The 16,235-nt window shown below is 34.8% G+C and overlaps 2 protein-coding genes across 2 annotated transcripts in view; both read left to right on the forward strand.

Moving 5' to 3' along the window:
* LOC108762178 (arylsulfatase B-like) overlaps nucleotides 1-2,627 on the forward strand; it is a 14,717-nt gene extending 12,090 nt beyond the window's left edge. Inside the window, exons 5-8 of the mRNA XM_018509078.1 lie at nucleotides 831-991; nucleotides 1,105-1,393; nucleotides 1,545-1,822; nucleotides 2,317-2,627. Of these exons, the coding sequence (XP_018364580.1) occupies nucleotides 831-991; nucleotides 1,105-1,393; nucleotides 1,545-1,822; nucleotides 2,317-2,568 (980 nt within the window). The 3' untranslated portion in view covers nucleotides 2,569-2,627. The remainder of the gene's footprint in view (nucleotides 1-830; nucleotides 992-1,104; nucleotides 1,394-1,544; nucleotides 1,823-2,316) is intronic.
* An 8,351-nt stretch (nucleotides 2,628-10,978) lies between these two features.
* LOC108762163 (protein Wnt-11b-1) overlaps nucleotides 10,979-16,235 on the forward strand; it is a 23,785-nt gene continuing 18,528 nt past the window's right edge. Inside the window, exon 1 of the mRNA XM_018509025.1 lies at nucleotides 10,979-11,659. Within this exon, the coding sequence (XP_018364527.1) occupies nucleotides 11,571-11,659 (89 nt within the window). The 5' untranslated portion in view covers nucleotides 10,979-11,570. The remainder of the gene's footprint in view (nucleotides 11,660-16,235) is intronic.

The raw sequence follows: 16,235 nt of genomic DNA on the forward strand, positions 1-16,235 counted from the left end.
AATTACACGTCTTGTCGCTATGACAGTCAACGGAGGAGTCTCTTTATTCCTCGTTCCTAATCTCCTTCTAGTTCGGAGAACCGCTGTTTTTATTCATCGAATTTTCGAGAAGTTATCAACTCGACGTTATAATTTAAAAAGAGAAAGCTTCGGTTACTTTTCCTATAATTTTTGCTGAGAGGCAACGGTTGCCTTTTCCGATGACTGATGGCATGTGCACCAATGCACCCGACCATAGTGTCGGATTCTATTTGTCTACTTATTACATTACATTGTATCTAAGCTGCAAATACAAATACAATCTCATCGTCAGTTAATATTCGCTTTCATCGCTATTTACGCTCCCTGCCTCAACCGTCACGTGTTTGTCTCTGTGTTGTCCTTTTTTTCTAGCTTGAACAGCTGAGCAGGTCTCTAATATTTGCGCGTATTCTCACGCGATCTCGAGAATACAATATATATTCCCGGCGATAATTATCTGTTCCAAATTTTATCTCTTTTTTCTCTGGGGTAAGTTTAATAGCAATTATTTGAATGGTTCCTAAAAACCGATTCGTTTCGTATTTTACAATCAATTCTGTTGATAGCAAATATTTTGTGTCACAATAAATTTCGTTAATTGTTGTATGAACAACAAACAGATTGTTTTAAAAACCTAATTTTATTTCCTCAGTTTCGGAACGAATCAAATAGTTTTCTCTTTTTAATTTATTTTTTTGTGTAATGTTTATGTATATATATATATACTATTTTATTATATAAATTCAAAGTTGCAAAGATTAAGAATCTAAATAAAATTTGATAAAATTTCTTATTGACTTCTATTTTAGGTGTCGTTGCTACATTAGATAAATCTGTCGGTCGGGTGGTTGATGCTCTAAACAAGAAAGATATGTTAAAGAACACAATCATACTTTTTATAAGCGATAATGGAGCGCAGACCGAAGGTCCATTGTATCAAAATTTTGGATCTAATTATCCATTACGAGGGGTAATTACAGCTTTGTTCAAATCGATATTTCAATTTTAAAGCAGAAGATATATGCAATTTCAAATGAAACGGTGTATTTATAGTTTTTAAAAAGTAAAACAATGCATTTGTAGTTGAAATCCTCACTATACGAAGGAGGCGTTCGAGGTGCGGCGTGCATTTACTCACCCTTGATTGAAAACTCGTCGAGGGTCTCAACGCAATTATTTCATATTACCGACTGGCTACCCACGCTATACTCCGCGGCTGGCGGTAATTCAAGTGATTTGAACCAATTGGATGGCATTGACCAGTGGTCCACGATCAAAAGACAAGAAACTAGCAAACGGAAATCGGTTGTCATAAATATCGAGGATGTTGACTATAGTGCTGCATTAATGGGACGTTACAAACTCGTTCAAGGTACATATCAATATTTTTTTTTCATCATTTAATTTTATCGTAAACTTTCTCTTTCTTCTTTTTTTCTCTTAAATCTCTGATTTCATAAAAAAATTTGGTTTAAAAATGCGTGATTCATATAAATAAATTCTGTATCTTTTCTCTTATACAGATAAGTCCGACTTTCAGAAGCATTATACTGACTATAAAGGTAACGACCCGTCGTATCCCAAGTACAACGTGATAAATGTATTAGAGTCACCAGCCGCATTGGCCATAGCAAGTGTTTCAAATCATGTAGTAACTGTAAGTAAAATAGAAGAGCTACGAAAAGAGGCCACGGTAATTTGCAAGAACCTTACGACCACCGATTGCGAGAATCGCATTTGCTTGTTCGATATCTATGAAGATCCTTGCGAAGTTACGGATATATCCTTGCAGTATCCTGAGGTGAGATTAAATCAAAATCGCAAAATAAGAAACATTTGGGGAAAACTAAGAGGCCTACGAACACGAGGTAAACGTGGACAATATTATTGCGGCATATTGGAATAGTGAGATCTCATTTCGTATTTAGTATAGTTCGACACTTATACATATGTATAATACCATATTACAATACGTTACTGTAGAACGTTGAAGATATTATTGTATGTTTTCACGTCTTGAACAATTGCAAATAAGAATAGAAAAGTTATATAAATATGGAATAAGTTAGTTACACAATGCTTACATGAACTTTTGTGGGTGTTTTATACTTACGTCCGAGACTATAATATTGAATTATAACGGTGTAATATGCATTAATATTTGTGATTTTTTGCAATCGCTAGGGAATAAAATGACTCTTACATAATTAATTACGTAAAATTTGTTCCATCTGGTGCAGACAAGATGGAAATAAGAAATGCTGCCAGTTTAAAAAGACATCGTTACATTTGCAGATCGTGCAGAGTTTGAACGTGCTCATCGACTGTTATAAAAGGCTGGGCTACGAAGAAGCGATCAGTTTAGCTGTCGATCCTGCTGGCTATCCGTCCAACTTTAACAATTACACTTGGATACCGTGGTTGCCGGACGACTATGTGTCGAGCAACGAAGTATATTTTACGAAAAATGGAGCTACGCGGAAATATAACGCTTTTATTTCGATCTTGTCTAAGGACGTTTGCGATTCTGTTGAAGAACTCGACTGATATCAGTTTCGAAACATCGATGCAGTCATTAATCGTTATCACAAATATATTAATTTTAAGGTCAATTTGGTACATATTTAAATAGCTTTACGGAAAACGTTTTCGAAGGCAAAAGAAAAAAAGTTTAATTACAATATTTAATTGCAATATTTAAATTTATTTTGCTATATAATATTCAAATGTAAGAACCCTTAAGTCACTTCCAGACTATTGTAAATTAAATAAAAAAAAACTGCATATTATTCTGGAAGAGACTTAAGGATTTTTACATTTGAATATAGCGAGATGAATTAAAGTATTTGTTGTAATTAAATTTTATAATTCAAATAATCGTCAATCTGATTGTTAAAATTATTTAAGATCACAATATTATTGCTTTTAATTATTATAATTAAGTTAAGTAAATTAATTAAATAATTTATGAATTTCTTAGATTAAATATCATAATTTTATAATTTTATAAAACATTAAATTATTAAATTATAATATTTAATCTAAAGCATTCATAATTTATTTCTTCTTCTTGTTACATCTCTTTCTATGCTTGTGATGCGTACCCTGATTATTCAATTGCCATCGGACCTACAGTTTCAATGTCAGTTCCGAATGGAAGATTTTTCGAGAGATGTTTCTGTGGGCAAGAATACTCTCGGGAGCCGTTTATTTCCGAGAGGGGACACGAGCGTAAATATTTTGGTTTCTACTGAGATCGTATTCGGGACCTCTCCAGCATGATAGAGCAGTCTGCCTGTCATGCCACGTTTGCGTTCATAATTTATTGGAATATTTTATTATCTAGAACAAATTAAAGGTATGACTAAATTAGGCTAGTGAGAGTCAAGCAATGTTGAACGGCGCAAAGATAGGTGAAAACCATACTCAGATGTTAGCTTAAAGTCTTCTGTATTTGAACGTTTCGACTCTCTTTGGAGTCATCCTCAGCAATAAATACAATATAATTGACTTACATGTCCTCGATGATTAAGTCACTCGCAAATTGGCAAGGATGCAGCGTTGTTAATCTATCAATTATACAAATTTCTCATTAGATAATGCCTGAGTTCACAACATTAATTAACTTACCACCATAGGACATGAAGCGTGTCGCGAAGCCATGTAATAATCATAAGAACTCACAATTATATATAAATTTGAATAATATCGACATGTTCAACTGTCAGTATACATTGACATGTCGCTCGGAATTGAGTTGTTCTCGATGTAAGAGGTCAACATGTACGAAAACAATAAGGCAAGCTTATAAACTTCAAGATGAAATCGCATGTACATTATTCCATTCGCCAATCAAAATCGCAAAAATTTTTTAAAAACACAAAAACTTTTTTATGTAAAAAATTGGAATCGTAAAAATTAAATTACTGATCAGAGCGGTACCATATTAATAAATAACAGCTATATAAACATTTCTCAGCTATATAAAATTATTTCTTAAAACTAATACATTTTCGTCAAATGAATAATTTTTGAATAACTTAAATTAACATAAAACTTTTTCGTCAACAATTAAAACATGAACAAATTAAATTAACACATCCAAAATTAAATTAGGAGAAACTTTCTAACATTGCTGCATAAGTGTGATGCAATCCCTCCGTATCTGAACGTAAATTAAGGCCATTATTTTGCATTTGTATAAATGCCATTTCCGAAATCAGTCTTTTTTTCAAAAATTTCTCCTTATCCAAAATTCTGACATTCTCCCAATCAAAATCATGCGAAAATTCAATACGATGATCAGTAATTACAGAGTGGCTGTTAGTATTCCAATTTATATGTCTCCGATGTTCTGATATTCTAGTAGACAATTTTCTGTATGTTTGTCCTACATATGTCGCATCACAATCTTTACAAGAGTTTATAGACCACATTCTTATTGTCAAATTTAGGAAGAACATCCTTATGTACTTTAATAAATTTATTCAACTTATTATCACTAACAAACGCTAATTTCATGTCTGAATCCTTACAAATTGACAAAAATTTTTCCGATATGGAATCAATATATGGTAAAACAAACCAAGATACACGATCAGTATCCGTGTCATTATTTAAAGCCTTACTATTAGGTACTTTTTTGTTAAACCAAATTCTTTTTAGGCGCTCATTGATCGTGTTGAAAACAAATTCTGCAGGATAGTCGTTTATTATCTAGAATACTTTGATTAATCTTGATGGAGTAAAGATTCCGCTAAAATACAATCTGTTTTAGTTATGAATAAAGTTTTCTTTTATTACATATTTATATTTATATCTGTGAAGCTTAAGTGATTTATTGAAATAAATTAGTACGACTTGATATCTCGAATTATGTAATCCTTGTTCCAGATTCTAGTAAGAAGCGTATCGTGTCATAATGTCCATTAATGTTCCGTTCCACTCGTTTGGGTCACCCTGTATATCTTTATTAGCGGGGTAGCGGGTGTTGACCGTTGAGGGAGGCAAAAAGTTTATCGTTGGAGGGACAAAACTCTTCTTTTCACTAACGTTATTGTATAGAGATTATGCAGATTAGATACTACCGTGCGCGGAGAAGGTTGATGTCTATTTAATTACCGGTATCGTATTAATTAATCGTGTCCATGCAAATAGACAGTTCTGAACTTTCGCGACGTCCGATTTTGTCAGTGAGGGTGAACAAAGTGCCGTGAGCTCATCCGTCTTACATTTTTAAGCATTTGTCAGTTTCTTATGGAACGATCGCACTTACGCATTTTAATTGTTTAATGTAAAAAACAAAAATTTTACGAACACTAATTGTTTGACATAAGAAAACAAAAATTCTACGAAGATTCTTGTGCCTTATGATCGATACAGAGGGATGAATTTTAAGGGATGAATTGGACAAAATAATATAAACACCTGGAAAATACACTATTTATTTTACTACTTGTTTTATTAATAACAAGTTGATTCATTATTTACTTTTAACACACATTTCATTTTTATTGAAAGAGTCACTCATGTGCTTTAATAAATTACGAATGGAATCTTGATCTATTTTTAGCGTCTTTTATATAAATATATATATAATTTTGCTCATATACCTATAAATACACTGTTAGAAATTTCTCAATAAATTTTAATTAACATGTAAAGGAAGCATGTGGTTATGCACGAAATTAAATATAATGAATGATGTAAATAAAAAAACTAAATTACAGTAGTCTTAAATGTGATGAACATGTGTATTGATGAACACATTATTATAGATATTAATTTACACATTAAAGAAAAGTACGAGATCTGTAACTGAAAAGTAATTTACGTTAATGACATGTAAGAAACGTAAACGTATTAAACGTTAAGCGTTAATAGTATTAGGCTTAATTAAAATGTTATTAATATTCGTAAATGTAAAAATACATTAAATTTCATGAATATGTACATTAATAGTTATTTCAATTACGATTAATTAAATGTCATTTATATCCGTAAATGAAAAGTATATTAAATTTCATTACACTTTTAATTTTTCAGTTACTGTAAACTTAAATCTCATTAACATTGCATTAATAGTCCTTTCAGTTACAGAGAAATTAAACTTCATTCACCAACGTACATTAAAAGTTAATGAAATTTAAGAACATTTCTAACAGTAATATTGGAGAAGAAAATTTTCTTTTCACTTTATTTTCTTTGCCATTTTCTAAAACTTCAACATTTTTCTTGGCTAATACAATCGTCTGTTTTAAGTATAAAACAAGAAGTTCTGCGAAAAGAATGATATAATATTGCACTGTAGCAGTTATTGCAGTATTTAAACATGTATGACTATTTCAACAAGGACAGAATTTGCATTAAAGGTAAATGTTAGATCAATTTCTTATTAAGAAAATAAGTAGATAATTATATTTTTTAGGTGTTTGCATTATTTTGTCTATCTCCTCTATAAGCATCTTCCGTTTTTGCTTAAATCAAACGATTTATAATAATAAAAATATATAGGAAGCAAGAAACGCGTTTCTTAATTAATATCACAGAGTTGTAAAAGTTATTGCGAGACACAACGGAGAGGGGCAATAATTCTATAGCTGCCCCGCTCGCGTCCCTTCACTCGCGGTCCATTTCTCATCTCGCTCTATAATATTTCGAACGGCCATTCTTCTTGAACGTGTTTTACTGCGCCGTTCCCCACGTGCCCGCGGTGCTCTCGGGCCGCGGAGAGACGGAGAGGATGTCGGCTCTAAATTCTAATCTAGGACCAAGCGGGGTCCGTGCGCATTCTGCTCTCTTCCTTCACATCCCCGTGGTTTGGCTTTACGGCTCATTTAGCAATTCGCTTATTTGCAGGCAAGAAGTCGCAGGCGCGTAGACGCGTACGCGTGGCTTTACGCTTCGCCCGCGCGTTATCACGAGAAGAGGGATGGCACGACGACGTGGAGAAGAGCAAGAGGAACAAGAAGAAGCGAAAGGGAGCGGATGAGAAATAGAGAGTGAGCGACTGGACGAGGATGGGGGCGGCAAGGGGTACCTTCGCGTTCTACGATCGCAGGAAGGGTTTGGAGTTTAAGTCGCTTTTAATAGCGAAGCAGCTGTCGCCGGATCTGCTTGTCTCTTTTTTATAGCCAATGTCTTCTTCGGCGAATAATGCCGGGAAATAATCTGGGACGAAGAAGACGCTCTCTTTCTTTCGTCCGTCTAACTTTCCCCGCTAATAAAGTCGTCGTGCCTTTAACTCGTTTATTTTTGGTATCAACGCCTCATCGACGATCTTTTATCCTTATTAGTTCATTACTCAGCCTGATCAACCGATTTCATTTTTTTTTGCTTTTCGTAAAGATTAAAAGTTATAGAAAAATTGCGAAAGTCGGAAGAAACAAAATAGAAGTACTTACGTATCTCTTGTTAATCCTGCGAGAAACGCAGAAGTATCCTTTTCGATGAGCGGAACAGTTTCATCCGCGGTGGATGAAATAATAATCGGGACGGAATCAAGAAAAATGAAAAGAGTTTATTCGAGATCGCGAGAGGCTAATTAGACGAATGCGTTATTAACGATAAATAACGAGACAAACTTTATGGCGCATATAATAGAGTTGCGCGAGAAATTCTCCGGCGTTCGCAATGCGCTCGCTCGTCCACGGTTCTTAAATTAATGAGGTGTAAACGCATTGCGCAAATCGCAAATATATAAGTTAATGTGCCATTCATTCCGTAAACCGAGTGGCAGAAACAGAGATACTTCTACTTTTGTTCCGTGAAGTTATTGCGCGTGCACCCACATGAATCGCCCACGGCGAGAAACACGTTACTTCTCGGAATACTTTTGCAACATTGCTGCGGTAATTGCACGATGCATTTGCGCGCTGCACATTTCCGAGTCTCGCGAAAGTAACAGCTAACGCCTGTCATTCGATCTTTCCAGTTATCTTTACTGCGAACAACCGAGGAATGTCGGCATCTGCTATCTGATTTTACAGTTAGTGCAACGCAGACATTCATATCGCGATATCTTATCGGATATAGGCGGTAATAATTGCGCGAAAATAAAACAACGCTATGTATAGTATTTTTAATTCTCATATTTGCATCTGATATAGTCATAAATTTGACATTCACGTAGAAAGAACGGTTTTGTAAAGTATCTAAAAATTCAGCCTTAAAATAATTACTTAAGAAATTCAAACATGATAATCAATGTTGCAAAAAGTTTTCACATTTTAACAACCAATGTAAACGTCTTACATAATTATTTTGTCTAATAGACTTATTTTCAAATTTGAATTCAGCTAAATTTTTAGATTTTTTAACAAACTCCTTTCTGTATAATTGATAAAAAAAAATTGAATTGTTTCTTATCGTAGAATTTTTTCCTGAAATTGATCTCGTGATTAGTTATATGTGCAGTCTCATTCACTTCCTTAATTTCAAATTAGAAGTTAAAGGAATGCTGGAATGACGGTCAAACTTAATCAAGATCGATAGTACAGACTTTGTTAAATTCCAAATTCGATAATAGTGACATCTTTCATTCATTTCTTAAGGGAATGCTGGAGTGACGGTCAAACTTAATCAAGATCGATAGTACAGACTTTGTTAAATTCCAAATTCGATGATAGTGACATCTTTCATTCATTTCTTATACTTATCATATATCGTTGTGTCTCGCTCAAACGCATTCATCTGTCCTTATCTAACATATTGCAACGCCATCTCTTAGAAAGAGATCGACTAAAATATTGCTCGGTTTCATGGTTTCACGTCAATTTTATTCGTAGTATACGAACGAAAGTTTTAGCGACTCTTCTCTTATACCAAAGCCTCTACCTCGTTTCTAAAAGCATAGGATTGTTCTTCGAGGTTTTCTGTAGGCTACTGATGGCTACTTATTTTAAACGGGTAAAATCTGAAACTCTTATATGCAGCACATATTGTGACGAGTTGACTGCAGGAGCCGGTGACAAAACTATAATTTTTAATTTTTTTCCATTTTTCGTATTAAATTGTAGCTGGGAGCCTGTGTTGTTGTTGATACTTTAATTGTGGAGAAGGACTTTTCAATCCATAAACACAATTAAGAGAAAAGAGTCTTTAAAAATTAATGGTAAAACAGGACACTCCACAGCATCCCCTTAAAATTTCTGTCATTTCTGTTTATTAAAGATCGAGTAATTTTGAAGGAAGTCGCTCGTGGCTCTTCAGCCTCGCTAATGCCGATATTCTCTATTGATTGGTGCGATCGGCATGCCTTTTTACACGGCACGCGGTATTTCCAGGGTTACCGCTGCGGGCGAACCCGCTCGTTGGGTTCCGCGTGCGGGACGGAGGGTGGATATAAGTCCGGGGCCGAAACTTAACGACGTAATGAACGTCTGACGGAGGATTATTTATCGACGGCAACGGGGCAACGGAAGGGCCGAGCGAGGCATCGACCAAGGAGAACGGGAAGGAAGACGAACGATCGGCACCGTGGACAAAATTGGCATGGTAATTAGCGAGGGGCAAGGGGCTCGTGGCTTCTTCCAATTGAGGCGTACAATATATCTCGATGAAATTTACTTGCGCTAATTGTGCTGTTGATTTGCTGTTGATCGACATTAATGTGTGTACATAATGGCATAGAAAATGTGCGTGCGAGAGAAAGATTGAGCTTAATGTTATAATTAATGAAATAATTATATGAAATATTGTTATTATAATGCACGTAGATGTATTATAATTATTGTATTTTAATTACATAAAATTGTATTATTATGGTATATGTAGACGAATTATATTAATTTATCCATAAACACTATAATAAATTATAAAATCGAAACCTCATCAAAATTATTAATAGAAAGTAATTCTATAGGCATTTATTTAATGTAGACTTACTTGTGATATGGCTACATTAAAATAAAAAATGATTTATTTTTTATATAAAAAATGTATTCCTTTTAAATGAGATTTACTTTTAAAGAAAGATTTAATTAAAAAAATGTACTATTGAGTAAGATCACATAAATGTTAGGTATAATTGAATCTAATCAAGGAGCCCAGACAGATTTAATACGACGAATCTTTTTCTGTATGAACGCGTCTGTATGGTCGATACTCATTCGAATCCGATCAACAAATCGAAGCGAGAAAGCACCAATGCTCACCAGCCTTTAAATGGTAAAGGCAGGGATAAATTGTTTTGGCTCCGCCTTGTAGTAAAATAAATGATCACAAAGATACCGCCTGCTCGTTAAAGTCAATTCCGCGGAGGTGGTCTCCAGTCTCCGTTCATCTTTCTTTTTTAAGATATTATTCGTTATATATTAATCGAGATGTATAATTTTCGGTAAAACCGAGAGTTAGGAAAACATAGTCCATTGACAGAATTAATTAGTGACTGAGGTATAAACATAATTCGTTGGCAGACATTAAAACAATAAAAATCTTTCCGATTTACATTGAGAGAATTACACAAGATTTTTCTAATGGAATATTTTTTTTTCTTTGAAATTTATACATCTTCCTTCGAAGATGGAATTCATCGATCAATGAAGATAAAGGATGGACTGAATTTGACTGTAAGTAAATATGTACTTAATACTATTCAAAGAAATATGTATTAAGATTTAATAAATTTTTGTTCACACAGTGTGCAAATGAAAAAAAATATATACTCTTATAGGAGTGAGAGGGTTAATGGCAGCGATCGCCTTCTTCTTATACGGCGGCATCCCCGGTGTCGATCATTGGGCTCCTCGTACATCGAGGAAAGAGGAGGCTCAAGTAGGAGGCGAAGTAGGAGGAAGTGAAGTAGTAGGAGGACCTCCACCACCACCACCGACCGGCAAATCCTGCGGGACTGCTCCGACGGACACCTGTAAGCACGCAGACTCCCCGCCGAGCCGGACGTACGGTGCACGGTGAAAGTTTGCCGAAATCGCAGCAGATCCTGAAGGATCCTGAGACGTACTGTTTTCCGTCAATTTTAACAAGAGTGGTGCCTCTTGTCTCTAAACGCGTGTTCAACGAGCAGTCTTTCTTCTTCTCGTTCGCTCACCTGTGAGTCATCGTGCGAAGAAAAAGTCTCGTATCTAAGAAGACTTTTCGCTGTTTCTTCAGACATCGTTCGTCTTAATTAAGTGGCCCAAAACTGATCCAAATTCGTCATCCAACTATTTTTGAAAAATTAATCGAGTCGGTAATCAAATGCGAATGTTAAATATGTAGCGACGTCGATGTAGGATCGAAGATTTCCGAGTGGATATATATATATATATATATATAAAGGACACAAATAAAAAGAGAATTTTCTCAAAATGCATTGAAGATAGTTCTCGAAAACATCGCTTCTTTTACATGAGACAGAAAAGTATCACGACTTTGCGAGGCTACGTAGAACGATGGACACGATGAAGAGATCCCGAATCTTTGCGAAGCGAATCACGCCGCATCGAGGGATGATCGGCGGTGTTTGAAAGAACGGATAGAAAATCGTCTTTATGATATTCCCAGGACAGAGAGAGACAATGTCAAACTTTTAGAATGCGAAACGAAGAAAGATGTGGATAAAGAAGCGAAGCGGTGCTAAAGTCTGGCTACTGCTGCTCGTGTTGTTGCTGGTCCAAGATGGCAGATGTATAAAATGGCTGTAAGTATTCCAATTCACTTTTGCGAATATTATTCGACAGTTCTTTTAAAGCCTTCTCCAGTTATGCTCTCTTACAATAAATCTCCGCGATAGGATCTATCATCGTGCTACGCGTTTCGAAATTCACGAACTCTGAAATGTCAATCGGATTAGCGCGACCGAAACGAGGGAAACTTGTCTTATTATGTAAGAATAATCTTTAATCAATTTTTTTTTTATTACGAAAAGAGCAGTCACACTGGCGCCGTCAGATGTTCACTTTAAGCCCAGATTTTTGATCATGCCATTTTCATTTATCGCGCTTTAATCTTCTTTTAGTTAGAGTAAGATTGAGATTTTAAATATTTAAGATTGCACCTAATAATTTTATTTTTTCTAATAATAAATTTAAAAAATGCACATTAGATAAAAATGTTTATAATTTCTTTTATTTGCACGGAAATATCAATTTCGCTGAAGCACCTAAAACTTCAACTAAATATAGATCTGAAAATAATATTAAATTAAATTATCAAAATAGTTAAGACACTCAAATTGTTGCTAGAATGTCAGAACCTTTTGCAGTATTGCTCATCATACTTGAGTTTTCTACATAATTTTACTTTCATGATTTTATAAAATTATTTTTAAATTTGTATTTACCTAATTTTTAGATACTTCAGCAAAATTGTTCCTTTCGAGTAAAAAGAAATTAAACTGAGAACGTAAACGTTAAATTTGCGTAATTATAGTGGCGAGCCACAAAAATACATAGCTGTTTGCAGGCAATCTTTAATCGTTTGGTCAAAGTAGACATTCAAGAAGTCCTCCTGTGAACCCTCGTGATGAGTCCCATTTGCACTCTCACGTTCGCTCGCGATGGCTTCGAATGAGTTCGAAGATTAATGTTGGTCCGTTAATGAGAAACAAATAGATTAGTGGTCGAGGGAAACGCTCGAAGTGCGTGCGAGGTAGAGACGTAGCCTCTCGATTCTCGATCTCGATCATTATTTTTCTTGAATCGTAAGGAGATTGAGAGCCAGATTTAGGGGGCGATTCTCGGTCGACATAAATTTCGTACTCTCGAGGAATAAAGATATCGTCGGTGCTGCTTTATGGGCTGCATAAATAGACGACGATGCTTCGCGTTCGTTATCCCTTGCCAATACGTTTCGCAAATGAAAAGCGGATGATTACTACAGTGCCGGTTTTAGATACCTCGCCTCGCGGCCAATTTATCGCAGCGTTTTTTTATCTTTTAGACCAGTTAGCTTTTTTAATTATCAGAAGCAAAAGTATTTTTTATGATTTTTCTTTCTTAAAGCCGAAATGACGTTTTAAAATAAATTTATCAGCGAACTTTTTTTTTTAAGAACAAAATCTAAATACTTTTTTCATTTGTAACTACGTCACTTTAGACTAAACTTCGATAGACTAATCTTTAGATTTAATTATTGTTTTTTTTAGATATAGATTTGAAAAGAATTTAATTGGACCATCAAATTATGTAGGAAACTCGAACATGATGAACAATGCTGCAAAAAGTTTTTAGTAATCAGTTTGAACATCTAAAACAATTCTTATACGTAATTATTTTTTGATACTCCTATCAGATATATACTTAGCCAACTTTTTAAATATTCTAGCAAAACCATTCTTTCCATGTATGCACAAAGGTCAATAAAATGATAATTATAAGACAAATAACGTAAGAAAGCTCATTATGGATTGTCTTGCTACAGACATCGTTATTTGTCTTTTCTTCATTTCTTCATTCCACTTAGGACTGTTCCGCAAGTTGTTTCTCATCACTCCACAATTTCTATTAATCATCTCAAGAATCGTTCCTCTTATCTGGAGCTGCGCACAGAAGATTCGACTCGTTAACATTCGAGGCAGTGCGGTCGGTTGTCGGTTAACTCTCTTTCCTGCGAAGAATAATTCCACGGTCTCTGGATATGCGTTAAATTGTCGTGCGATTCGTAGGGGTTTCATCACATCGGCGAGAAGGAGGGAGCGAGGTGAGGATCACCCTGAAAAGGGGTGGGAAGTGGGAAAAACGGAAACAGAGAGAAGGTTGAGCGGCGTTGGATGATGAATGGCGAAGTGATGGTGGTTTTGCGTGCAAAACCAAAATACGGGGGAATACGGTGCTAAGGGGTGGAAGGGCAGTACGAAAGGAAGATGATCGAGGAGTGGCACGAGGATGCCGGGGGTGGAAGATTAGGGGTTGCCCACGGAATCGTGATTTATAAACGACGCTTTCTAAGAACTCGTCCTAGAAGCGAGGCCTCCTTGTTTATAATTATTGCAGCCGACGTTGACGGATAATTTCGAAGGGTGATCCAAATTCTCACCGCTTTTCCTTTGTGAGTTGAGTGGCCATCGATCTCGTTAGCTTAGGGAGCGTCCAGCGAGTGTTGGACGATGATCTTTCTGTATTAAGGAGTGCCGCCAGGACTTGATGCTTTCTCTGAAAATGGTAGAGCTTTAAACGAAGAGAAACGATGGGTTTCTTGAAAATAGTGGCACCGATAGTTTTTCAGGTTGAAAACTAAGGAAGTTTGAGACAAAAGTCTCACAGATATATAGATAAAAATAGACATGGAGAGAATGATTTTGCTAAAGTATCTAACAATTTAGTTGGAAACAGACAATAATTTTGTTAGACGATCGAAATAATTATGTAGAACGCTCAAGTATGATAGATAATGCTGCAAAAATTGTTGATATTCTTGTAACCGGCTTGAGTCCTACATAATTATTTTGATAGTTCAACAAAATTATTTTCAAATCTAGCTAAATTTTCAAATACTTTAGCCGTATAGATACAAACAAGGAGTAAAATTTTTTACAAGGATCGCAGTTTTACATTTTATAGAGCATATAGTATTCCCGATACAATTCTCTGATTTCGCGATTAAAAAAAAGTAGAAATCTATTCTGCAAGAGCGTCTTATGGGTTCATTAATCATCATCATCTAAAAGATCGAAAATCATTGCTCATGGCTTCGAGACGACGTCACGAATAGCATTCTCTCGCGGAGTGATCCGCGGCTCTTTCAGCGAGATCACGAGCGAGGATTTCTTCGCCATGATCGAGGACAAGGATCGATTTATAATAATTTACACGTAGCGCTCGACAAGCGCCCGCAGGGTCGCGCTGAATCACACGCGAGTCGCTATTTATAAGATCATTCTTAACGAAGCGATCTCTACAATACATCGCTCGTAAATCACGCATTCTTAACGCAAGACGCGAGTTGGAGCAACGAGGTGGATTGTATCGCTGCGACGGTGGAACTCGCGCATCCCACGCGACGAGATCTAAACCACGAGTCTCGTTAATTTGTCATTTGAAACACCAACGTCAAAGAGATTACAAACAAATTGATGCTAATTGCGAAACAGGTCTCGATCAATATAGCACGATACTGTATAATTTATATTAAAAGCAAAGTATTACACGGAGAGAATTTTCTCTTAGAATTTAGCCTGAAAATCATGATAATAGTGGGACAACATAGTATTTCAAAGAATTGTATATGAGTTTCTTTAATTTACTAATATGTGTCATAATAAGATATGTAATATATTTTATTAATTTTACTAAAGGGTATAGTAAAATTTCAACATTTTAAAATATGTTTCGCAGTTTATGATTCTTTATTATTTTAAAAGAATAGATGCTAAGTAGTCATGAATATATAAAATAGCTTATATAATTTTTACCATACAGCATGATATTTTTAATCTGATTTAGTCGCTTATAATTTTACCATATAACATAGTAATTGATTGACTGTAATCGATATTTATCGGTTATTTTCGTTGTCGAGTGTGTCTAGCTACGCTAGAACTTACTCACTTCAAAACATTTTACAATCTGCATTATAATTTTTACTACATCATTTATAAAAAGTCTCTTGTATAATTCAAAAAATCTATCGTTACTGATAATATTTCATTATTGTCAAAAGTTGTCCCAAGAGCTTATTACCAAACATGATGAAATTTGTAATGAATTTTTTTGCGGTAAAAAATAACGAAAAATTCTCTCCGTGTATAAAAAGCATTGAAATACGATTGATTCATTGGGATAGAAAGAGATATGTTCAATTTTAAGAGATCACATGGAAAGAATGATTTTGCTGAAGTATCTAAAAATTTAGTTAGATACAGATATAATTATGTAAGACGCGATACAAAAAGTTTTAACATTCTAGCAACAAGTTTGATCGTTCATAATTATTTTGATGGTTTAAAAATTATTTTCAGTTCTGTATCCAATTAAATTTTTAGATATTTTACAAAAATGTTTTTACTCCTAAAAAGTGTCGTGTCATCGTCGATTATGATAACCTAGGCGTGTTATGAATTTTTTTACATTTCCTTTCCGTGCATTTTTTAATACTTTTTATAACATCCTCATGCTTTCTTGAAGAATACAGTTTTAAATCGTTAATAATAATTAATACACAGTAAAAAATCGTGGGTCCGTATGTAGAATTTTTCTTGTGTTACTACATTTTGATTATTACTTCAATGTAAAATCAACATACAACTGATATGTTATTATTTTTATAACATTTTGATG

The sequence above is a fragment of the Trachymyrmex cornetzi genome, unplaced genomic scaffold (assembly GCF_001594075.2).
Source record: "Trachymyrmex cornetzi isolate Tcor2-1 unplaced genomic scaffold, Tcor1.1 scaffold279, whole genome shotgun sequence".
NCBI lineage: Eukaryota > Metazoa > Arthropoda > Insecta > Hymenoptera > Formicidae > Trachymyrmex > Trachymyrmex cornetzi.